This window comes from Phascolarctos cinereus, unplaced genomic scaffold, assembly GCF_003287225.1.
Source record: "Phascolarctos cinereus isolate Bilbo 61053 unplaced genomic scaffold, phaCin_HiC Scaffold_1;HRSCAF=81, whole genome shotgun sequence".
Classification (NCBI taxonomy): domain Eukaryota; kingdom Metazoa; phylum Chordata; class Mammalia; order Diprotodontia; family Phascolarctidae; genus Phascolarctos; species Phascolarctos cinereus.
In genome coordinates, this window is record NW_027555514.1 from 197148709 (window position 1) to 197173785 (window position 25077).

A 25077-nucleotide genomic window follows, 5' to 3' on the forward strand; every position below is an offset into this window, starting at 1 on the left:
AAACACTAAATAAAGCAATAGTGATAATTCATTACTATATAGAGACAGGTTTAATCACCCAAAATAATCGCTGCAGGAGGGCAAAGGACAGAGGTAATATAAAGGCTGCTGTGTGGATGTATGCATGCATGAGCATGTGTGCACACACATTCCCCTCTTTTTTGGAAAATTAGGTCACACCATATCTGAGGAAGAAAATGTCAAAAAAGTCTTTCCCCTGAGTTCACTAACAACCTCCTCCCAAATAATGAAGCTTTGCTATAGCATCCATAATCCAGATAAAGAACCTCTTAATAGATAGTACAATGGAAATTTATTTTCATTTCAGTATTAATTTTTAAAAATCAGTGCAAGGACCTCTGGAGACCATTCAAAATACGCTATATAATATTAGTTACAATTTAGACACATGCAACAGCATCCTTCAATGAGGGCAAAAGTCCTTTACAAACCATCACTTTTCTCTTTACTTCCTTCTTTTGTAGAGACATCTAACCCACTTAAACTGTCATGAACGAGAGGCACAGAGGTGAAGGGATCAGTCATGACAATGCACAGTCATTTTGCACCAGAGTCAGAAATCTTGACTTTCCCACCCAAGGTGCTCCCTAACCTATTTTCCTACAGACTGTACCAGAAAGGACTAAAAGCAAAGTCTCTCTCTTGTGGTTAATATCGTCATTATTTCCGAAGGGTCCGACTGGAGGGGGTTTGGGTAAGTGGACCCTGAGAATTCCTTTATGACATGCTGGTTATCCTGCATGGGCTCCCCAGCAATCAATATTCACCAATCCCTCAACATGCTTCTTCCCTTCCCTTCGCCACACCTCTTATTCTTCCCACCTGCCACTGCTCCTATATGTGGTCCCAGCCTTCCTTGCAGAAAACCAGCTGCACCGCTTCATGTACATCTGCCACCACATGGGAGGCTTCTAACAGGCTGGGGTCAAAGACAAAGTCTCGGTGCCCATGGAACGGGGTCTCTGTTTGTCTCAGGGAAGGATTGTATACCCCACTACGTACTAGGATGGACAAGCATCTCTCTGCCGTTGGTGATCCCTGCTTTTCCTCCACCACTTCATAGCACTCCTGTACTTCACCATTCCTATTCTTCTGCAGGTAGCGGTTGTACAGGTTGGCACCATATACATCAGTCACTGGATTATCACTGGGCAAAGGCAGCCAGAAGAGAAGAGCAAATCAATGTAAGTTGAGTGGCCAAAAGACAGGACTTAAGGGAATTGAGGGGAGGGGACTGGAAAGGCTCTAAGTGTATATGGGGGGAGACAGGAAAGGTGGCAGGGGGAAGACAAGACAGGGTTAAGGCCAGAGGTTTAGAAAAGAAGAAGGCACAAAGTATTACCCAATAGCGTAGAGTCTGCGGATGGGGGCCCCCCAGGCCCGTCTCTCTGCCTGCTTCCTGATCAGAGACTCTGCATATTGGTAGGTAGTGATGTTGGGTTTGCCCACCAGGGCTGCATATTTCAATTCCTTGCCTGTTATTTTTCGATAGATGCTCTCCAGGCAGAGAAGAAAGGTGCCGTGGCCAAACCTGACCAAGAAGATAACTTATTAGTTCACCTTCAACACCTGACCATTCCTTCCTCTCAATGAAATTTCTACTTCAACCTCATCAGTACTTCCTCTACCAGCTGTGGTTAAGCAACAATAGTACTTTTGAAACTTTCACTTAAAGAGCATTGTCATGAATCCATTTAAGTAACTTTAATATTTAAGAAATCGGGGGGGGGGGTGAGAGGGAATGAACGAATCTTACTCTCATTGGATTTGGCTTAAGGAGGGAATAATATACACACTCAACTGGGTATGGAAATCTATCTTACCCTACAGGAAAATTGGGGAGAAGGAGATAAGAGAAGGGGGAGGATGACAGAAGGGAGGGCAGATTGGGGAAGGGGGTAATCAGAAGCAAACACTTTTGAGGAGGGACAGAGTCAAAGGAGAGAACAGGATAAATGGGAAGTGGGATAGGATGAAGGGAAATATAGTTAGTTTTTTATAACATAGCTATTATGGAAGTGTTTTGCATGACTACATAAGTATAACCTATATCAAGTTGCTTGCCTTCTCAATGAGGGTGGGTGAGGAGGGAGGAAGGAAGAGAATTTGGTACCCAAAGTTTTAAAAATATATGTTAAAAATTGTTTTTACATGCAACTGGGAAATAAGATATACAGGCAATGGGGTATAGAAATCTATCCTGCTCTACAGGAAAATAGAAGAGAAGGGGATGGGAGAATTGGGGGAGAGAGATAGAAGGGAGGGCAGATCAGGGGAAGGGGTATTCAGAATACACGTGGTCTTGGGGTGGGGGGAGGGGAGAGATGGGAAGAAAATTTGGAACTCAAAATCTTGTGGAAGTGAATGTTGAAAACTAAAAATAAATTAATTAATTAAAAACATTATTTAAGTAACCACCACCATTGCCACAACTCCCATTTCATAGGAAAGCAGTCCCTTCACTAGAGAGATAAGGGATTATGGTGAGGAATTCTGCATATCCTGTCAGATTCAGATGTATTGGTTAGTTTTACAGAAAAGTTTTTTTTTTCTCTCTTTAAAAAATTCTCTGTTATAAGGGAAGACTTTCTGTGGAGGAGATGTAGGAAGAATATATTAGAAATTATAGCAATATAAATAAAAATATAGGTAAAATAAATGTCTTTAAATTTAAAAATAAAAGTTGTATTCTGGTATAAAGCTATATGAAAAGAGATGTATTTTTAACTTTGTTAAAATGTATAGAAAATTCACAACTGTGATACAGATCGTCGAATCTCAGAATAAAGCTCATACTTTGCTGTGACTGACCCACAGCCCACATAACCAGTGAGAGCTTATCCTAATTTCAGGGAAATAACCAGCCTCTTGAATGCTAGATACTTTAGCACTCAGAAAATGCCTGACTCATAGTCATTAAAGCAAAAATGTCAGAGCACCGGTCCTACGCTAAGGTTTATTTGGCTGAAAGGGGGTAATGTACATAGGGTTTGGAGTTATGTAACTACTGGCTTATTGGAAAGTTGTGTCAGGACAAGAAGAACATAAAAAGCACAAACCTCCTATCTATCAATTATGGAAAAAGGGACAAGGAACAGGGGAGATCCAGGCAAGGATTACATCGTCTGCTACTGAGACAAACCTGTTTCGCTTGAGAAGATAATCTGATGATGTCTATACAACACCATAAGATGTACCATTATTTGAGAAAAAAGAATACTGACCTAAGGTTTGGAGGTCTGGGCTCTGATTTGACCTTACAACTTAATATGACACTGAGACAGTCACTTGATGACGCTAGGCTCCATTCCTATCATTTACAGAGTCAGCAGAATACTTCTGGTTCTTCCCAACCTTCCTCTTAGAATAAAAAGAGACTAAAATGAGAAAGTCTCTGTGCTATGAAAATCTACCTGGCAAACCAAATAAAGGGCTGGTCTCAGAGTCAGGAAAACCTGGCTTCCAGTCCTGCCTCTAATATATATACTTGCTGTGTAACCCTGGGCAAGTCACTTAATGCCTCCATGCCCCAGTCAGCTCTCTAAGACAAGCTGCAGAGAAGGTGCCAACCTGCAATAGTGGAAGAAGTTCCCTATACCAATGAAATCACACAAGTCCCACCTCTATGCTAACCCGACCATCATTACTATAAGATACCAATAGTCTGTGACCTCAAATTCAATTATGCATAACATGAGGGGAAAGGCAGAGGAAGGGAAGTTGTTTGAATTTTTGGTGTTTACGCTCTTCAGATTCTTGTTCCTCTTCTAGATATATCTAAGCTGTGCGTGTGTTTTTAGAGCTGTGTTTCTAAGCTATCAGCCTACTTTACAAATTTCTTTAAAGCAAAAACTTACTTTTTTGTATCCTCCTTGGCATCTAAGTATTTGCTAATTTACTGACTTATGTAAAAGGATACGTGTGAAACCAACTCCAAGGTTCCCAGACTGAGACAAACACAAGCCCTTCCTAGCTCGGGAACTGAATTCTCATAGTATCAGAATAAAACCTAGAAGACCATGGCTACAGGTGATCAGGACACAGCCAAAGACCAAGGTCAGGGCTCCAAGACTAAAGACCATGATTCTTCACCTAGGCATCTTGGCTTCAGCCATCCAAAGGAGATCCATGTTGCTGATCAGGACAGGAAGATGGGGGTAGGGAGCTACCGCCAGTCCCGTACCAGGGTCCCCATTGCTGAGAAGGACGTCTATGATAAGCTGGAGACTTGTCTCCCAGCGGACTGGCTCTCCAAGGAGGAGTACCCCTTTAAACAACAAAAAACACATAAAGGTAAGGGTTTTGCAAGACATTTACCATATATTCTCTGCAGCAGGCTGGAGTGAGGCCCTAACGGAGGCTGAGTAAGTGACATTCAAATGAGAATTCCTCAGCTCCAGTTTTGCCAATGACTAATAGGAAAATCAGCATATTGCTGAAACCACTCTAGGCCTATTTCTTCTTTTGGAAAGTGAAGGCCTTAGGCTATATCACCTTTAAGCTCAGAGTCTCTAATTGTTTTGGAAAAGTTAGGTCCTCACTGGAGTAAGGGAAGAGATCATTTTAAACCCCCTCACCTGTCTTACAAAACCAAGAGGCTGAGGCACAAAATTCAAACCTCACTCACCTTCTATAGGAGGGAAGTCAGTCTTCAAGGGAGGCTGTCAAGAGATAAATAACAGAAGCTGTCAATGTGACTGAGTCATACTCAGCTGCTTACAGAAACCATTCAAATGGTTTCTAACCAGTAACAACAACAAAAGAAAAAACAAAGGAGAGATTGGATAGATTTGAGAAACAGGACCACAGAAATAAGAGTGGGGGCTATCTGGTTTTTAAAAGCGAAGGCTGAGGGACACCTTGAAGCACATAAGGTAATTTCCCCTTAATGAATAAAGAATTGTAGGAAATGGGTCTACCTTGAAGCAAGATATTTGGGAAGGGAGCGGAAGGTGTGGATTAGTTGGCACTGGAAAAGCCCATTAGGAGGATGCACAGTACTTTAAGAATAGGCTAGACCACCATTTGTCTCGGAGAGTTTAGCAGGCAGATTCTGTTCATTAAAGATATTTGGGGATATCATTTCTATTTTAGTGGTCTAAAAGTTGACTGGGCTAACTATCAAAAATCTTAGTGGGAAGGGGCTGTAAGGTTATAATGATGGATGGATTGTTGTTTGTCCTTTGTTCTTGAAGAGGACCATGGCATCAGGAAGGTTATGCTATGACTTGGAAGTGAATTGGCTTTAAGTGAAGGAGGCCGGTGCAAAGTCACCAGCCTCACTTTCTCCTCTGGAGCCATCTGGGTCCAGTGAAAAGATATAAATCAAGATGACTGGAGATGGCCCCCAATAATGGGTGGAAGATACTGTTGGAAGGAATGGGGAAGGAGAGAATGTTGTGATACTGGGTTCCAGAGGAAGACAGATTCCAGACCAATTCTGTCCTCAATACCATAGTCTTTGGCCGTCGTTCAAGATCAACCATGTCAAGTACAGGAAATGTTTGTCTCAACTCATCAACAGTAACTACATTCTGGAAACCCAAGCTGGATCATGAAATTAAGGAAGCAAAATAAGCCACACAGATTTTGCTGCTGCCTCATCAGAAAGACCAGATTTAAGTCGGAACAAAAGGAGTAATGACTTAACCTATTTACTCCTTATCAAATTACAAATGGTGAACAAAATGAACAAAAATCCTTGGCCATTACACTATATTAGCTCTGTTATTTATATCACCAGAGAAAAAGAGAGCAAATAATAATAACTTTTGGGGGGGGAAGGAGGGAACCTGGGCTGAGATTTTACCAGTACAGAGAAGTCTGTGAGTAGAAATGTCCTCCATCCCATTAACAACTCCCGTAACTTAAAATCTTAAGAGAGGTGCCTGAGGCACCAAGGGGTTAAAGGATTTACCCATGATCAAACAACTAGCATGTGTCAGAAACATACCTTGAACCTAGGTCTTCCTGACTCCAAGCCTAGCCTATATCCATGCTGTCTCTCCTAACAAAATAGATATAAAGTTAGGTTTATCTTTGGAATGTCTTTGTAACACCAAAGAGGTCAGTCCCAACTAGGAAGCTTGGGCAGCAGTGGAAGAAAGCCTTAAGTTACAAAAAAGCCACAATATATAATAGGAAGATGGATATACTGCTAAAGGAAACCCTGTTTATGACCCAATACTATCTGTGAAACTCATCACTTATAAGGATCCCTTCCTACCACAACAGCCCCAAGAGTGAAAAAAGTCTTACCAAAAAATGAACCAAAGAAAGTGCTCACATAATATGTATCAATGGGACTCATCCTACCCTCACGCTCAACCCAAGCAAGCGACTACCTACAAAATACTAAGATTCTGGTAAGGGAGAAGAGCAGGGAGGAGTCTCCCCTCACACAGTGGGTCCTGGTTGGGTATAGTCAGCAGGATGTACATGGATGTGCTGCTATGCCATCAGCCTAGAAAGAAAGGCAGTGAGGTATGAGAGAAAGAATATTGGACCAGGAGTCAGAACCTGGAATGGGTCCGCAACTTCAATTCAACAAGTATTTATTCATTCAGTACCTACTGTATGCCAAGGATACTGTGCTAGGTTCTGGCGATACAAATAAAAAAATTTTTAAAGTCCCTGCCCTCAAAAAATTTACATCCACCTGGGGTAGAAAAAGTGAAGAAAGGTAAGTTAATATAAAATAAAGGGAAAGGAATAGGTACTGGACCTATGATTTCACAGGTACAGAGAACTTTCTGGTGGAGAAACTCCCTCTACCAAAGCAGGCTGGAACAGTCTCTGAAATTCATTTTAGAGAGGAGCCTAGAACATGGAGTTGCTAAGTGATCTGCTCAGGGGCACACAGCCAGTATGCCTCAGAAGTGGGCCTTAGGGGCAGCTAGCTAGAGCACCGGCCCTGGAGTCAGGAGGACCTGAGTTCAAATCCAGCCTCAGACACATAACATTCACTAGCTGTGTGACTCTGGGCAAGTCACTTAACCCCACTGCCTAACCAAAAAAAAAAAGTGGGCCTTAAAGCCGAGTTTCCCCATCCACTATATCACACTAGCTCTCATACTAAAAATAGGTAGGAATTAAATACAAGATAATAAGATAATGGGGAGGGGAGGAAGAGGGAAGACATACTAACAACTTAGGGGCTTGGGAAAGGCCTTTCATAAGAGATAGAGGATGAGCTGAGCCTTAAATGGATCTAGGGATTCTCAGAAGCAAAGGTAAGAAAGGAGCACATTCCAGGTGTAGGGGACAGCCTTTGCAAAAGAGATAGAATGTCATGGGGAAGGAACAGTAAGTTAGGCTCATTTAACTAGAACGTACAGTAAGTGAGGGGTGAGGTATGGGAACTGGACTGCAATTTATTGGTATAAAGAATTCCCAAGTGAGCCAACATCCTCTACTTATGCAAGTCAGTACCTTCTCTGAAACAGTCTTAAAGAGTTGCATATCACTGAGAAGTGATTTGATCAAGGTCATACAACCTGATTGTGTCAGAGGAAAACAAACCTAGATCTCCCTGTCTTTGAGGGAGAATGCATGGGAAAGAAGTAGTATGAAATAAGTCTGGAAAAATAGTTTAGAGCCAGAGTTTTATCCTAGAGGCTACAGATAACCACTGAAGCTTTTTGAGCAGAGCAATGACATGGAAAGGACTTGTGCTTTAAGAATACCAATCTGACAACTCTGTGGATAATGGAAGTAGAAACTTGAAACAAGGAGACCACCACTTAGGAGGAGGCTACTGCAATGTATCTAACTAATCTAAATGCAATGATTCTATATGTGCCAAATAGAACAGCCACTATTACTGATTGTTTTACTGTATCAGTATTACTGATGTTTAGAGGAGAGAAAGAACATCATGGGTCCAGGGAACCAGAGAAAGCTTTACAGAGAGGGTGGTTTAAACCTTGGTAGATGGGCAGGACTCAGCTAGAAAGAAAGGAGCCAAAGTGGAGGAAAATAGGATGAAGTTACTCCAGGAGGACTGTGTGTATGAAGGCAAAAAAGTAGAACTTCCAAGCAGGGTTTGGGACCATGGATCCCACCTGCCACCTCCCATCCCAGTTCTTACACAAGTTTCACAAGAGGCAAGGACTTCAGATATTGCTCCTCCCAGAGCCTCACACAACCCTGGTGCTGCCAAAACACAACTGCTGCTACACAACAAACAAAAGCAGCCTAGTCAACACCCTGGCACCAGCCATAGAAACAAGATCCTAATGAAGTTCATGAGAGACTACGGTTTGATTTCATTTCATCCAGATTCCTGTCACCACACTAAGCTGTCAGCATCAATTCACACTCTTCTTTGCCTTTGTGCTGGCCCATGGCCCATGATTATCATGTCCCCAAAACTATATGGACAAAATAAAGGAAAAGCATCACTTTACATCTCCCCACCTTACAGTTTGTAAATTCTGATACGTGTTGGTGAAGGGAGCATGGGGGATAGTGAAAGTGGCATGGGAAGCATGGTGAACCTGGAGGAAGAAGTAAAGCCCAGAATTAAGGATCTCAGTTCAAAAGGGCCTCGAAGGCCATCAACAACAATCCAGACCTAAACAGGAATCCATTCCAAAGATTCCCTAACAAAACATTAGCCAGACTCCACTTGGAGACCGTTAGTGCTCAAGATTCACTTTTCAGTGAGCCAGGCCTGGTCACTCTTAAGTGTCTTTACTTAACAGGAAGGTTTTTCTTTTATCAAGTCAAAATCTATCCCTGCATCTTCAACCCACTGCTTCTAGCCTTACCCTCTAAGGGGGAGCCAATCAGAATATCTGAAGACAACTATCAAACCTTCATATGTTTGAAAAAAGTGGATTTAACCTTCTGACGATGCAAATCTTTTGAGTAGTTTTTGTGACTATGTCTATGGAAACTGCTCTCTCAAAAGTTATTAGTGACTCCCTAATCATCAAATTCAATGACATTTTTCAATCCTCATACTCCTCATCATTTTTCAATCCCTCATCTGGGGGCATTTGACATTGTTAAGCACTGAATCCTGATGAGTTTAACTTTTGTCATCTACTAATTTGTATAAATCTTAGTTTTACGAAGTATGTTTTGGTTGTCTAATTAGAGTTATGTAAGGACAGAATTTCATTTATTCTTTCCCACAGAATCAACTGACTCCTTGAAGCGGAGATGGCCCGTAGAAGAAGGCTAGAAAGTTGATCAAAAAGGGCAGAGAAAACTCAACTTTCTACTTCTACTCTTTACTGTGTTCCCTGCCACTCTTTCATGGCTAAGACTACATTCCATTGATCTATTGATTCCACACTGAACTTGGCATCTTTCGAATCTCCAATCAGATGTCTTCATTTAGCCTTTGTTCAGGGGCTCTAATATTCATTTCCAACCCTAAACAACACCAGAAGGATACTTCCAGGCATGGTCCACCACAGGCCCCTGACCTGATACCAGCATTCGCTTCTTATGGAACTTCGAGAAGAACTTCAAAGGGCTACTGGAAAGTATTACTTGTTCTGGTTCAACCTGTAAAGAGATGAGGATTGGGGGAAAGGGTAAATAAGGGTAATAAGAGAGAGAGTAAATATGGAACGTACGGAAGCAAGGGAGTAAATACAGTCTTTTAAGCTTTATCTCCTCTAATATGTTAGAAAAAAATCAATAAAATAGCCCAGCAATAATCTAACTTGGCACCTCGACACCCTACTTAAGCCATTTGTGGGGCTGAGGCAAAAACTACGCAATCTGTTTCTTGCACAAAACAAAATAAACAAGAAGCCAGCCTCAGGTTAATACTTTGATTTTTTTTTTTACCCAAACTGACCCTCCGCCTGAGAGACCCAGGGATTTCTTAATAACCCCATTTCAAAATCACAGCTGTATGTATGCACTTCATTTTCAAGGAAATTCACCTTTATTTTCTTTTTTTTTTCCCAGAAGTCCCCACTGGAAAATTAGTTCTTTAACCCCTAGATTCACAAAAGATTCATCATCCTCAAGACAGCTCTTATGAACTTATATGATATAACTATAAAGTAATAAAACCAGGTTTTACTATAACATAAAAAAGAATCATATATATAGAAAGCTGGAAAACATCATAAGGATCATAGATTTTGAGTTGGGAGATAGATACCTTAGAGATCATCTAGTCTGACCTACTCCTTTTGCAAATGAGGAAACAGAAACTCAGAGAAATTAAGTAACTTGGCCAAGGAGACACAGACAGACAGACAGACAGACAGACACACACACACACACACACACCCCTAATAATTGGCAGAGCTAGGATTTGAACCCAGGTCCTCTGACTTTAAATACAATCCACTACATTATATTGCTTCTGCTGCTAGGTCAATATTACCATTCAGAGCAGTCATATTGACTCTCTAAACCTTTTTGGAATGTCATTAGGATCAGTTTGCAAGCTACACAAAGATCAGTCTTAAAAAAGAAAGAAAAACAAAAATAATATGACGGACAGAACACTGAACTTGGAGTCAAAAGGCCTGGGTAGGAACGCCTGATCTCATCCATACTTCCTGTGTAATGCTTACCACGTCACTTAAACTCTCTGAGACTCAATTTCTCCATCTGTAAAATGAAGGAACTGGACTAGTTCGCCTCTAAGGTCCCTGCCAGGTCTAAATCCTAAGACGCTATTAACTTTGCCCAGCTTATTCACCAGAACTGATTGATTCCTAATGATTTTTAGCTGTTTCTAAAAATCAAATTCAACCTCAAAGGATTTGTCACCACTGAGGATATTCAGAAGAAAGTGCTGCAGGTTCTAAAGGCAATTCAAGAGCATTCCACAAATGTTCTCAACAGGACACTAACACTGGAACAAATGCACCGCTTTCCAAGGTCACTAAAGAAATACTCAAAAAGGTTAGGCATTCTGGTACATTTTTCCAACAAATTCGTCATTTTGTAACTTTGTAATTTGTACTAGAAATTTGAATATACATAGTGCTCGCCTTGGAAGGGCTTGCTGAATGCACTGAAGAGTGCAAGGAACACAAGGAAAGTGAGGCACTCTGGGGTGGCCTGAAAAGGAGCTTTGACACAAAAGGTGAAAATCTTAGGAAATCCCAAATTAAGAGGATACCATAAGATGGAGGGAGGTTGAATGGTCAAATTGTGGGTAATGCCTTTGACAAGGCCAGAAAGACCAGCATCTAAGGGCTGCATCCTTCTGCAGTTCTCCCTTACCTGCAGACCCAGGAAGTCTGACAGCTCCTGAGCTTTCACTTGTGGTGCACAATTCCCGGCATTAGTGACAAAGACAACTGGCATTCGGAGACGCCCATTCGAGTCAACCAGCTTTCGGGCAGCTTCCAAAGCAGCAGGGATTGCTCTGTGACCACGGACAAGCACCCCATCAATGTCGAAGAGGAACCCAAAGGTTGGAGGGGTCTGCACAGAGAGGGTAGGAGAGGGCAATTACCACTGCATCAAGGGGATGAGGGGAGAAAGGAAAAGGAAATTCAAGTTACAAGAGAAAGAGGCTCAACAGATTAATAACAGCTGAGATTTTCATAGTGCTTTATGGTATATAAAGTGCTTTCCTCACAATAAACCTATGAGGCATATAATAATTATTATTCCCATTTGACAGATAAGGAAACTGAGGCACCAAATTTTTAAGTAATTTATTTATGGTAACACAGTTAAGTATTTTTTTAAAAAGTGGCAGAGCCAGGGCCCAGGTGTTCTAAGTTTAGTTTTCTATGCACTATATCATGTTCATATATCATCCTCAATTTACAAAGCAGACTTTTAAAGAGTTCATGGCAACCAAGGAAAAATAACAACATAGTTCTACTCTACTAGATTTTAAATTACTGAAACAGAAAATGAAATTTATATAAGATTATTTTAACAACATCTCCTTTTCTGAGTTTCATTCTACCCAGCTATATTACCTACTCCAGAGCCCCATAGCAATTTTAGTGAACATCTTCCATTTTTGGTCTTCCTGCCTTTACCCCTGCTCTCATATTTGGAGACTTCGATATACATATTGATGTCTATCCCCTAAAATATCCCGGTCTCCCAGCTCAACTCCACAAACTCTCTACGACCTTCTTCTCTTCTTTTTCTCAGATACCCAGGAAGATAGTTACACCTTAAATCCCAATATCACCTGAAGCTATTCTACTTCCAAGATCCTGAACGCTGAAATTCCCTCGTCTGATCATAATTCATCTCTCCCAAATCATTCTCACCATCACAACCTCACCATGACCTCCATTCAAGAAGTGTGCTGGCAAATAAATGTTTAATAATTGGCTTTCCTGAAGAGAAAAAAGTACACATTATATACTTTTAAATTTAATCTGCATCATTAACATTTTCTCTATAACTTTCGTAAGTTTAGACAATCAACAAAACGATAAATCAAGCCTTGAATTGTAGCATTTGTTGATTTCTGAGGTATAAGTAATCAGTTGGCTCTCATGACTATGAGCTGGCTGCAGCACACCTGCTCCAATCCTTTGTTTGGGCCTCAGCTTCTTCCCTTCACAACTGACTCAATAGACACCCAGTTCAACAGTCCTCCTCCCTTGAATGCCCTGCCCCCCTATTCAACTGCTAATCTTATTTTTACCAATTTGCAGCCCTGATCAACCCTTCCCCACTAAGTTTTTTCTGTTCCCACTCCAAATCTGCTGAGTACAAAATCACACAAACTTGCCAAATCATTCTACTACAAATTCATCTTGCTAACCACAACCAGACCTTAACCACTATGAACCAAGCCTTTTACTTCTGTATGATTTTTTTTTAATCAGGCAGCTGTGCTAGATATTCTCTTCCCATTTCTACACCTCCTCAATCAACCAAAAAGCATTTATTAAAATGCTTACTATGTGCTAGGCACTGGGGATATGAGGGGAAAAAAAATTAAACAACTCTATTTTCAAAGAACTTACAGTCTATCAAGGGAAATAACATGTATATAAGGAAAAATATACATAATAGATACACACATATACATACACACATAATAAATACTAGACTATTACAATAACTTCCAATTCATCTACCTATCTCAAGTATTTCTCTACTCCAACTTTCCCTCTATATATCTGCCAAAGTAATTCCTCTTAATCACAGATCTAACCATATAACTGTCTCATTTAATAAATTCCAAGATGTGAATAGTTCTAGAACAACTAACTCTCTTTAGAGTAGGAATTTTTGGTCTTTTCTGCATCATGGTCCCCTTTAGCAGTTTGGTGAAGCCCTTCTCAAAACAAAGTTTTTAAATGCTTAAAAAATACATAGGAGTACAAAGGAAACCAAATATATTAAAATACAGTTATCAAAAAAATTTTTAATGTTTTTTAAATTTTTAGGCAATTGGGGTTAAGTGACTTGCCCAGGTCACACAGCTAGTAAGTGTCAAGTGTTTGGTGTGAGTCCGGATTTGAACTCAGGTTCTCCTGACTTCAGGGTCGGTATTCTATCCACTGCACCACCTACCTGCCCCCTTATCAAAAAAATTTTTTAAAAACTTCACAGACCCCCAGGTTAAGAACCACTGTTCTAGAGAAAGGTGGTTCAATGCGGTAGAAAGAATTTACTCAGGAGGCAAATGATCTTACCTCCTTCACTGAGAAATTTAAGTTTACACCTTGTAAATTCCTTCATCTCTTACTCCACATCTAAAACCCTTTTGTATCTATCCTCCTTTGCTCTAATCACTAAATAAGAGACCATCTTTCTCCATAAAAAAAGCTAACTGTGTCCTCTTGTACCTCTGACCCTGTTTCTCCCAGGTCCTCTAGGAAGTTACCCCATCAATCATTTTTCCTCCCCTCTTATCTACTGATCCCTTCTCCAGTAACTACAAATATACTCAGGTCTCCCACCATCCTTTGCTATTCACTTCATCCCAACATCCAGCAAAGTATTCTAGCTCTGCCTCAGTTTTACTGCAAAACATCTAGAAAGTCATCTAAATCCACTGTTTTCACTTACTCACTATTCACTCACTTCTCAATCCCTTGAGTCTACCACTCCTGATGAAACTTTCTCAAAAACAATGATCACTTAATGGACAAATCCAAGCTCTTTCCTCAGTCCTCAACCCTCCTTGACCTCTTTGCAGGTATTTATATTGAGGACCACTCTTCCCTTAGACACTCTATACTTCTCTCAGTTCTCAATCCTGCCTGTCTGACCATTACTTTGTAACCAACTATTTCATCTATGTATCTAGCTTTAACCTCTCTTCTGAATTCAAATCCTGCACTGCTGAATACCTTCTAGACATCTGTACTTGGATTACTTAAAAGCACCACAAATTCAACACTTCCAAAAGAGAACTCATCAGAACTCATCATCTTCCTGTCTAGACCTACTTTCTTTTAAGAGTATCATCACCTGGAGCAGCTAGGAGGCACAGTGCATAGAGCACCAGCCCTGGAGTCAGGGGGACCTGAGTTCAAACCTGGTTTCAGACCAGACACTTGACACTTACTAGCTGTGTGACCCTGGGCAAGTCATTTAACCCCAACTGCCTTGACCAAAAAAAAAAAAGTATCTTCCAAATAACCCACGTTTATAAACTAAGTCCATCTAACTCTTTTTCCCTCACTCCCCAGCTCCAAAAACAATCAAGATGCCAAGTTTTGTTGAGTCTACCTTTGTAATATCTCTAATATTCATTTCCTGCTCACCACTCATACTACCCAAATCCTAATTCAGACTCTCATTTCTTTTTTTGTTTGTTTGATTTTTTTGGTGAGGCAATCAGGGTTAAGTGACTTGCCCAGGGTCACACGGCTAGTAAGTGTCAAGTGTCTGAGAACAGATTTGAACTTAGGTCCTCCCGAGTCCAAGGCCAGAGCTCTATCCACTATGCCACCTAGCTGCCCTTTCAGCCTCTACTTTTTTTTTTTTTTTTTGTAAGGCAATCCAGGTTAAGTGACTTGCCCAGGGTCACACAGTTAGTAAGTGTCAAGTGTCTGAGGCCGAAGCCTCTCATTTCTTACTCAGAATATTACAACAGCTTCTCCCTGCTCCAATCCAATCTCCACAAAGTTGTCCAGAGGATCTTCCTAATACTCAGGTCTGATCTTGTCATTCTCCTGCTCAAAAACCTTCAGTGACTATTATCTTAAAGTTTGAACTCTTCTGCCTTGTATTTTTAAAGCCCTCTACAATCTAGTTCCAACCACGTTTCCAGCCTTATTTAACTCCTCTTTCATGTATTCAAACCAAATTGTCTTACTAGCCATTCTCCGAAAGCAGTATTCTCTTTCTCGTCTCCATGCTTTTCTACAGTACGTCCCTCCTTGCTTAGAATTCTCTCCCTCCATGCCTTTGCTTCTTAGAAGCCCTTTTGCCTGAAGAGCACTGCAGAAGACACATTCAACTCCAGAAACGGCCAAATAGACTCTCTCCCAGAGTTCACCAGTGTGGTGATGTCTTTGTGAACCTGGCTTTGAGAATTACAAGAAAAGGAAGCCACAAGATCTTCCATCTGGTGCACCTGGGTCAAGCAAGCAAGTAGGTCCCATTTTTGAATGCTCATTTCCCAATCCTTCCTTTTGGGACTCCAGTGAGACACAGCCAAAAAAATGATATGCTACTTCCTTCCTTTATAGTTTATACTATTGCCAGACTAATTGTTATACAAAGATAAGGTCATTTCACGCAACAATCTTTGACTGGTGTTCAAGGCCTTTAATGATCTGATATCACCCTCCCGTTCCAGCTTTATCTCATATTACTTATTTCTGTAAACTATCACCAAACTCTCGGTAATTCCTTGGTCCCACCCTCACCCTATGACAGTAGCAGAAGAGTGAGATGAAGTATCAATTAAAAAGAAGAGACAGCTTCAAATAAACTCTTCTTTTGACTCTCTCATGATAACTAACTTAGAGCAGCTCTTTCTTACACTATACTCTCCACAAAGGCGTAGGAGGATCTTACCCACAGGTGGCTCCTTCTGCACGGCAACTAGAGTAAGAGGATTTCACTCACGGGTCTCTGACTGCCTTTTTTACTCTATATTTCCTTTCCTAAGTAGGTGATCTAACATCATTCTCAAGATGGATGTGTCCAGGCTTTGAGGTTACCTTATGAGTTCAAGATGCCTTGCCTTGGAAAGATTCCACTTACAGGAGGTGCTCAATCACTGGACTAACTTGCTAGAAGGCACGGACTTTAATGGCGACAAGTGATGAGCTGTAACAAAACGTAAAATGCCTAATCGGCAGTCCAACAAACTGCTTCACATTTAGATGGTTTTGAGCATCAACCTCCTGGCAGAGTATAACAGTACTACTACTAGCTCAAACGTGTCTCTGTCAATGACAGCTGGTAATCTTCTGTGTTTTTCAGTATTTCTTATGTATCTAGGAAATAAATACATATCCTATATCTGATTTACATTGTATACTCTTCACCTTTTTACTCTCCCTTCCTCTATCCCCTGGGAAGACCCATGACTCAACAGTTTTCCCTGGGGCCAATGTAACAAGCCAAATAGTATTAGAAAAGTATTAGGTCAGGGTAATTTAACCTGAGGTCCATGAACTTGCTTTTAAACATATTTTAATAACTGTATCTCAATATAATTGGTTTCCTTTTAATTTTTTTTTTGTCAAGGCAATCAGGGTCAAGTGAATTGCCCAGGGTCACACAGCTAGTAAATGCCAAATGTCTGAGGTCACATTTGAATTCGGGTCCTCCTGACTCTAGGGCTGGTACTCTATCCCCTGCACCACCTAGCTGCCTCTTCCTTTGTATTCTTATGCACTTTTTTTTTTAAAAAATGTATTAATTTATTTTGATTTATCAATAATCACTTCCATATGCTTTTGAGTTGAAAATTTTTCTTCCCCTTTCTCCCCCCTCTTATGCACTTCTTTAATTCCAAGAGGGGGCCCATGGGTTTTTACCAAACTGACATTTCTCATTAAGCCTAGTCACTGAATAGGTGCTGCTCAGTCAAACTGAGAACTGTTAAAGACCTCAGCTTGAAGAGGCCAAGGTCTGGGGCAGCTAGTTGGCACAGTGGATAGAGCACTGGCCCTGAAGTCAGGAGTACCTGAGTTCAAAGCCAGCCTCAGACCAAACACTTGACACTTACTAGCTGTGTGACCCTGGGCAAGTCACTTAACCCCAACTGCCAACAACAACAACAAAAAAAGGCCAAGGTCCCCTACTGCATCCTGAGCCATCTCCGGTTGTCCTGATCCATAACTGGCCACTGGCTCCTGAGGAAAAAGTGAGGCTGGTGACTTTGCACAGCCCTCCCTCACTTAAATCCAATTCACTTGCAAGTCATGGCATCACCTCCCTGATGTCATGGTCATCTTCAAGAAAGAAGGACAAACAGCAGCATGATACAAAAAAAAAGTTAAAAAAACAAAACAAAACCCTGTTCTAGGCTCCCTCAAGCCTGAACCCACTCAGTCCAGGCCACATTTATAAGTCAAAAGCAGAGGAGCCCCTTAGTGGAAAAGGCATTTGTGTGCAGTGCCCCAGCCCCTTTGGGCATAGCAGCAATTCTTAATGTTAGATATTTAATTTTTTAACAGGGTTACTAACTAGTACATGAGATGAATGATGAAGACAGCATTTACATAGAGTTTAACAAAGATTTTAATAGAATATCTAACACTATTCCTGTGAAGAAGATGGAGAAATGCAGAAGAGACTAATAATACAATTGGATGGATTCAGAACTACCTGGAATAGTCAGATCCAAAAAAGTAGTAGTCAATGGTTCAATGTCAACATGGCAGGGGATCTTCAAATGGAGTACCCCAGGTTTTGTGCTTGGTCCAGCGCTGATGAATGCTTTTATCAAGGACTTGCCTAAATGCATTGTTGATAAGCTCATCCAAAATATACAGCTCATACCAAGCAGTTGACACCCTGGATAAAAGCCAGGATCCAAAAATATCTTGATAGTGTAGAGCATTGTTATAAGCTGAAATTTAATAGAAATAAATGGAAAGCCTTAATCAGTTTTACAAGTACAAGATGGAGGAGCCATGGTTATTCAAGTTTTTCTGAGAGATTGGGAGTGAGGAGGGAGAAGTCAGCAGTGTGATGTAGAAGCCAAAACAGGCTAATGTGATCTTGGGTTGCACTGGGAGAGGCATGGCTTCCAGGAATAAAGATGGTAATCAGTGCCCTGTTCACATTATATACGGATGGCAACCATGACAGTGAAAAGCCTTAAGTCCACAGAATATGATGAATCGTTGAAAGTATTGGGAACATTTAGTTTAGAGAAAAGACTCAGGGGGGCTATGATACACCGTTTCAAATATCCGAAGGTCCATCACACTGGAAAAGGGATAAGACTTGCTCTCTTTGGCCACAGAGGCCAGAAATAGGAACAAAGGATGGACCTTGCAAAGAGGCAAATTTAAGCTTGATATCAAGGAAGATCTCCAGTGATTAAAACGGTCCAGAAGTAGAACAGGATACCAAGAGAGGTGATGGCTCCCCAGCCTTGGAAGTCTTCCAGCAGACAACACTTGGCAATCTGGATGGCCACATGTGGGATATGATAGACTGGGGATTCCATTCAGGTATAGGTTGAACTAGATGACCAATGAAGTTCCTCCCAATTCTCAAGTTCTCTGATGTTGTGAGTCAAAGAGGCCTGGATTTGAATCCCAGCTTCACTAGACTGTTGGCTATAGTAAAGTCACTTAACCTCTCTTGGCCTCAGTTTCCTCTTCCAAAAAACTAGAACAATCCTACTTAGAGTACTCATCTTACAGAACTGTTTTGAGGTAAGTGCACCTAAAGCCATAGAGCAAATTAGTGGCAGAAGAAGAACTGCAACTCAGGTCTCCTGACTCCCAGTCCAAAACTCTTTTCATGACACGCTGTTGCTTCACATAATTTACTTATTCTCTACCCTGCCTCAATTCCAAATCCCTTCTAATTCTACCTACTCTCTCCACCCTCCCATGTGAAAAGAAAATTCTGCTTTTTTTTCCCTGCTTAGTTTTTAGTAATAGGCTTCCTACAATATAATGAACAGGTCTTGAACAATGAGGGCTAAAAATTGTGATTTGCAACCTTAAGGTAAAGAGTTTTTTGCATTCAGTCTAACAGATTCTACCAATGTTCACTTTCATTATTCAGAAAACTCCTATTTATTGTTCCTGCTGTGAGTTAATTTATTTGTAGTGATATATCTTCACCAGCTTCTGTGACATGTCTTCACTCTGAACAGACCCACTGTTCAAATTTGTCTTCCTAACTGGAGTTTGCTTTTGTGGCAATAATACATTTGAATTTTTTTTTTCTTCTGATTTCACAGGATTTAGAACTAGAGCCAGAAGTAACTTTAGAAGCTAACAAGTTCAACTCCCTCTTTTAGGAAGATGAAGTGTATGGAGTATTGGAAAAAGATGATGAGTTCCAGTCCACCCTGTTTGAAATGCTGATGGGAAATCTAGGTAGAGATATGAAGTGTATGATTGGCAATGCAGGACTGAAGTACAGAATAAAGGCACTGAATAAATACTTCTGGGAGTATCAAAATCCATTTCTAAGGCTTCAAAGAAAAATTAGAAGACATAGTCATTGTCAGTGCTGAAAGCAATATGTCCTTATATTTGGTTTATTAAATGCAAGACCTAAAAGTGAAGGACATATGGCTCATCTATAGATACCCAGAAGAGAAGCATGGGCAATATCAAAGGAAGGATATCAGGTCATCTCACTGTTCTAAGACATTCTACTAGAAACCTCCTTCCAAGATAACTTTAAATAACTTTTTGACATCTCATTATTCATCAAGTTCGAAATCCAAACCGTGCTATTGTTAAGCCCACATCTCCCCATCTTGTGCATTACGTGAGTCAAATGCTTTGCTAAAATGTAGGGTAAGTTATACATAAAGAACTCCCTTGATCTAACAGTCTAGTAATCCTGTTTTTAAAAATGAGGTTAATCCATTGCAATCTGCTCTCGGTCATGATCAAAGCCAATGCTTATTCTTTGTTATAATCACTTCTTCTTCTAAAAATCCAGTAGCCATTTCCATTCTAGAACTTTGCCAAAAATCAAAGTCAAGCTCATTGGCCTACACTACACAGACCACACTCTCTTTCCTTTCCAGGAAATCAACAGAACATCTGTTCTTCAGTCCTGTGGCACCTCTCTCAGTCTCTATAATCTTTAAAAAATAATTTACAGTGGCTAATCCATTACATCCACCAGTTCCTTCAACACCCTAGGATGTAGTTCATTTGGACCAGGTGACTTAACTCAACAAAGATGGTTAAGTATTTTTGCTAATGCATTCCAGTCTTGTACAAGAACCAATTCTTCCTGTACTGTAACTCAGAGCTGTCAAACTCACATAGGCAATAGCCAGAAAACAGATCAAAATGTAATTGGGAAATAAAATTTCACAACACAACAGAGATAATGTTAATTTGCAGTTTTCTAAGTCAATATGCCACAGAGGCATCTATTTATATTTGAGTTTGACACCACTGTTTTAAGCCATTGTTCAGAATGCCTTATTTTATTTTCAGATAGTAACCCTCTCTTTTTCCTCTGAAGTACCTGTCTTTAATTAGTGGTGATACTAAAAACACCATCTATGACCCTAAAATCTTCAGTTTCTTGCCTAAGACTTCATAATCCTTATAAATACTATCAAGATTGTTTCTGGCATTGTAAGTTGTCACCACCAAGAGTGAGTAGTAGCTATCAAATTGGACAAGTCTTGGGAAGGAGGGCAGATTTCTGTATTTTTAATGTCATGTCAAAAATGATTGCCTCAGCACCTCTCAGCAAGAAGTCAATAACTCCTACCTCTTGAATCTTTTTTCCTCTGACTCTTATCAAATAACTTCTCAAAACTTACAGCATCTGTGAGTTCATATCATCATTTTAGAGGAAAACAAAAAAACTGCTTCCTTCTCCAAAGCTCTAATTCCCTTCTTCTGTTTCTTCTTTTTAATAGTTTCTCATTTTTTTCAATTAACAAACCTTTTAAAAATGAATCACTTAAATTCTATTAGAGGATACTGTGTACAAAAATAAGCACATACAAAATATATGCAAATAAGTACAAAGCAAATTGAATAGGGGAAAACATTGGGATCTGGAGTAATATGAGGAAAGGCTTTATGTTATAGAAGGTGGTCCTTGAGCTGAGTTTTGAAGGAAACAAAGGATTCTAAAAGGTTGAGGTATATAAAGACTGCACCCCAAGCATGAAGGACTGCCAAGGCAAGAGTACGGACACAAGAGATGGTAATGTCATGTATGAGGAGCATCAAAAAAGCCAGTTTTGCTGGACTATAGACAAGAAAAAGGGAAATCATGTAAAAAGTTGGGAAGGTAGGCTGAGTCTGGGATTTAAAAGTCAGAGTAGCTTACAATAGGAATCTACTAGAGTTTACTGAGTAGGGGAGTGAGGCTGTACTACCTATTGCTTTAGGATGAACTGGAAAAAAGACAAACGAGGCAGAGACCAATTAAGAAGTTGGTAGTCCAGGCAAAGGACAGCTAGGTAGTACTAGGCGTAGAGCACTCAGCCTGGAGTCGAGAAGACTCATCTTCATGAGTTCAAATCCAGCCTCAGATACCTACTAGCTAGCTGTGTGACCTTGTGCAAGTCACTTAACCTCGTTTGCCTGAGTTTCCTCATTTGTAAAAGGAGCTCCAGAAGGAAACGGCAAACCACTCCGGTATCACTGCCAAGAAAACACCAAATGCAGGGTCATGAAGAGTTGGTCACGACTGAAACAACTGAACAACAACAGTCCAGGCAAAACGGGATCAGGTTCTGTTCCAGGGTGGTGATCATATGAAAACAGAGAAGTGGAAAGATGTGAGAGAGACCGTGACAATAGAAACAAAATCTGTCAGGGCAGCTAGGTGGCACAGTGGATAAAGCACCGGCCCTGAAGTCAGGAGGACCTGAGTTCAAATCCAGCCTCAGACCAAACACTTGATACTTACTACCTGTGTGACCCTGGGCAAGTCATTTAATCCCAATTGCAAGAAAGAGAGAAAGAGAGAAAAGAAAGAAAATTTGTCAACTGATCAGATAAGATCGGAGAATAAGGATTCAAGGACAAAGGTGATGTTTGAGAACTTCAGTGACTAGATGGCAGTATGTTCCATAAAATAAGAAAGACCAGAAAAGTGTGGGTTTGGGAGGTGGGAAATGAGTTCAGTTTTGGATATGATGAAGTTGAGATGCCCTTGGCACAAGTACTTCGAACTATACAACAAGCAGTTGAAGTTCAACAACTAGAGCTCTGGAGAAAAACTATAAAATGTATATAAGATGTATATTTAAAAGTGATTTACAAGGAGCTTATGAAAGTGCAGAGAAATAATAGAAGAGGTTCCAAAACAGAGCCTTGGGGAATGTTCAGTTATGGAGTGTGATATGAATGATAAAACAGCAAAGGAGGCTGAAAAGGCTAGACAGGTAGGAGACTAAAGAGAGAACAGTGTCATGAAAAAACAGAGAAGGAAAAGCACCAGAAGGACAGGGTGGTCAACAGTGTCAACTGTTACAGCAAACTCAAGAAGAATGAGAATTGAAAAGAGGGCAAGTCACTTAACCCCAATTGCCTAAAAAGGAAAAAAAAAAGAATAACACATTGAGTAGGAGAGAAAAAATATAAAATCTAAAAGCTTTTGCACAAATATTATAAGTGTAGAATCATAGGAAGCCACAAGTGTGAAGACAATCTTTGCATTAAGAAACTGATTATAGATCTGATATTCAACATCTATAGAAAACTGACAAACCTACAAGATTAAAAGCCATTCCTTAACAAATAGTCATGATATGAATGGTTTAACAAAAGTATAAATTAGCAATAAAAAGACAAAAAAGTTCAAGATCACAAATGATAAGAGAAATGCAAAATAAAATAACCTTGGGTTATCTCCTTACATCCATGAACTTAGCAAAGATGGTAACAGACATGAAAAGCCATTGTTGGAGGAGCAGTGTGGGGTGATGGTGACTGGCTGATGGTGAAATTTTGAACTGAATCAACCAATTCGGAAAAAATTTAGAAACTATGGAGATAAGGCACTAAATTTTTCATACACTCTGACCCCGGGATTTCTACTACCTGGGATTTTTCCCTGAAAAAGTTACTGACAAGAAAATTCCTATGTCCATAACAATATTGTGAGGTCAATCAAAAAACAGTTAAATATACCACAGCATATTAATGCAAAAAATATTACTACGTTAGAAATGACAAATATTAATAATTAGGAAAAACATACGACTTGTATGAATCGAAGTGTGAAGAAAGCAGAACTAAGAAAACATTATACGTATGAATTACAACAGTGTAAATGAAGTCAATACTGAGAGGCAAAGTAACTCAAGCAAAACACTGCAGTCAATGTTAGCAATACACATGCTATCAAAGTTAACCAAGGATTTGCTTTGGATTAAGCACTTTGTAGGGTGGTGTCAAAAGAAGATGTATCAAGTTATTGTTTGTTTTTAAGGCAGCAGAGTAAAAAGACCAAAAGACCAAAATTTCAAGTCTGAAATTCTCCCTCTGACTCCCCGATTGATCTTGGGGAAATCACTACTCCGTGGGGCTCAGTTTCCTCAGCTGTTAAAATGAGGCAAGGGGCCTACACAGCCTCTAGGGCACCTTCCAACTTTCCAGCTGTCATTCTACGGGTCTCTGCACTATAAAAAACGGCTTATACCTAAGGGATACAGCTTTTTGACGTAAAGAATACAAATTTCAAGCCTTACCTTTTCTGTCTACAACCTAGCTCCTTTGACCCTGGCTTATAAACTTACAAACCCCCCCTCCTTTCCTGCTGTTGCATCACCCACTGGACAGCATAATTCCTCAGTGACATCTTTTTAGGGCAGGGGGGAGACGGTGCAGGGCAGTTTAAAGAGGAACAGAGGGATAGGTCGAGTTCTCCAATCACTTTTGGTTTAAAGAAATGTCAAAAATCGAAACAAAAAGTGCAAACTGATAAAAAAAAAAAACTGAAGGAGACGGAAAGAAAGGGAATCCACAAGCAAGCCACCAAGAGGGGAAGGGGCGGGAGGAAGCCGGGAGGAGTCCGTAAATCCCTGCAGCGAAAGCAGGGATTTTACTGAGGGTTTCACAGATTTCCCCGGGGGCGGGCGGTACGAAGGAGGGCGTGGCAGTGCCAGGCAGTGGAAGCCGAGCTACCAGCGGCTCTTTAAATTCGTGAAGCCGGAGCCGAGGCTCCCAGCCCGGAGGGCTTCTGGAACTGCAGATAAGCCCGACCCACCGGCTTGGGGCCGGGGCTTAAATGGGCTCCTCCCTCCCCTTGCCCCTCCGTCTCCGCAGTTTCCTCCCCATCCTGGCCCTCGGTAGCCCCAGCGCGCTCTCACCTGGGGGAGGCCACCAGCGTAGCTCCTCCCAGGGCTGCCCTGCGGTCCCCATGCCCCGCAGAGGGGATGCTGCCGAAGCCAGCGACCCGAAGCGGCTCGGACCGCAGTGAAGCAACCGTACAAACCCATCCGGCCCTGCAGCCGCCACCGCCGCCGCCGCCGCCAGCACGTGCAGCTAACAGGCCCGCGCTCGCCTTCCCTGGGCCCTTCCCCCATCCCTCCGCTCAGCCAATCAGGGGCCTGCTCTCCCCGCTCGGGGCGGAGTAAGTGCCGCAAGGCATCCCGGGAGAAGTAGTTCTTTCTTCTCACCCAGTTCTTTTTGTCCTCTGCTTCCAGGCAAAGCCCAAGGCTGTAAAGACGCCGAGGTCATTTGCCGCATAAGGATGAATTGTGGCCTCATTGGACCATAGAGCCACGTGGTCCCAGCTTAAGCTAGCCACAGAATGAAAGGAGTTTCCGCGACAGAACTTGGAAGACTGTGTTCCCTTTAGAGCTGAAAGATACCTTGGCGGTCATCAAGTCCAGCCTGTCCCCTCATTTTGCAGATGAGGAAACGAGCTCAAAGTGATAATAAATAGCTAGTAACATTTATATAGCACCTTAAAGTTTGCACAATGTTTTACATATGTTATCTTATTTGAGCCCTACAACAGCTCTTGGAGGTAAGTACTATCCTGTCA

The 25077-nt window shown here is 41.1% G+C and overlaps 1 protein-coding gene across 2 annotated transcripts; it reads right to left on the minus strand.

Annotated features, from left to right (window-relative positions):
* Positions 1–296: 296 nt before the first annotated feature.
* HDHD5 (haloacid dehalogenase like hydrolase domain containing 5) lies at positions 297–24596 on the minus strand. Of its 2 annotated transcripts, none has more exons than XM_021001595.2 (8): positions 24398–24596; positions 11230–11433; positions 9428–9540; positions 5475–5568; positions 4649–4682; positions 4114–4288; positions 1364–1552; positions 297–1168 (listed from the first exon to the last, which is right to left on the minus strand). In XM_021001595.2, exons 1-8 carry the CDS (start codon positions 24524–24526, stop codon positions 856–858), a joined length of 1251 nt encoding a protein of 416 aa, XP_020857254.1. In that variant the 5' UTR covers positions 24527–24596; the 3' UTR covers positions 297–855. The 2 variants fall into 2 exon arrangements, with proteins under 2 accessions (XP_020857254.1, XP_020857255.1); XM_021001596.2 differs by having other exon boundaries at positions 11230–11466; positions 24398–24488.
* Between the last annotated feature and the right edge of the window lie 481 nt (positions 24597–25077).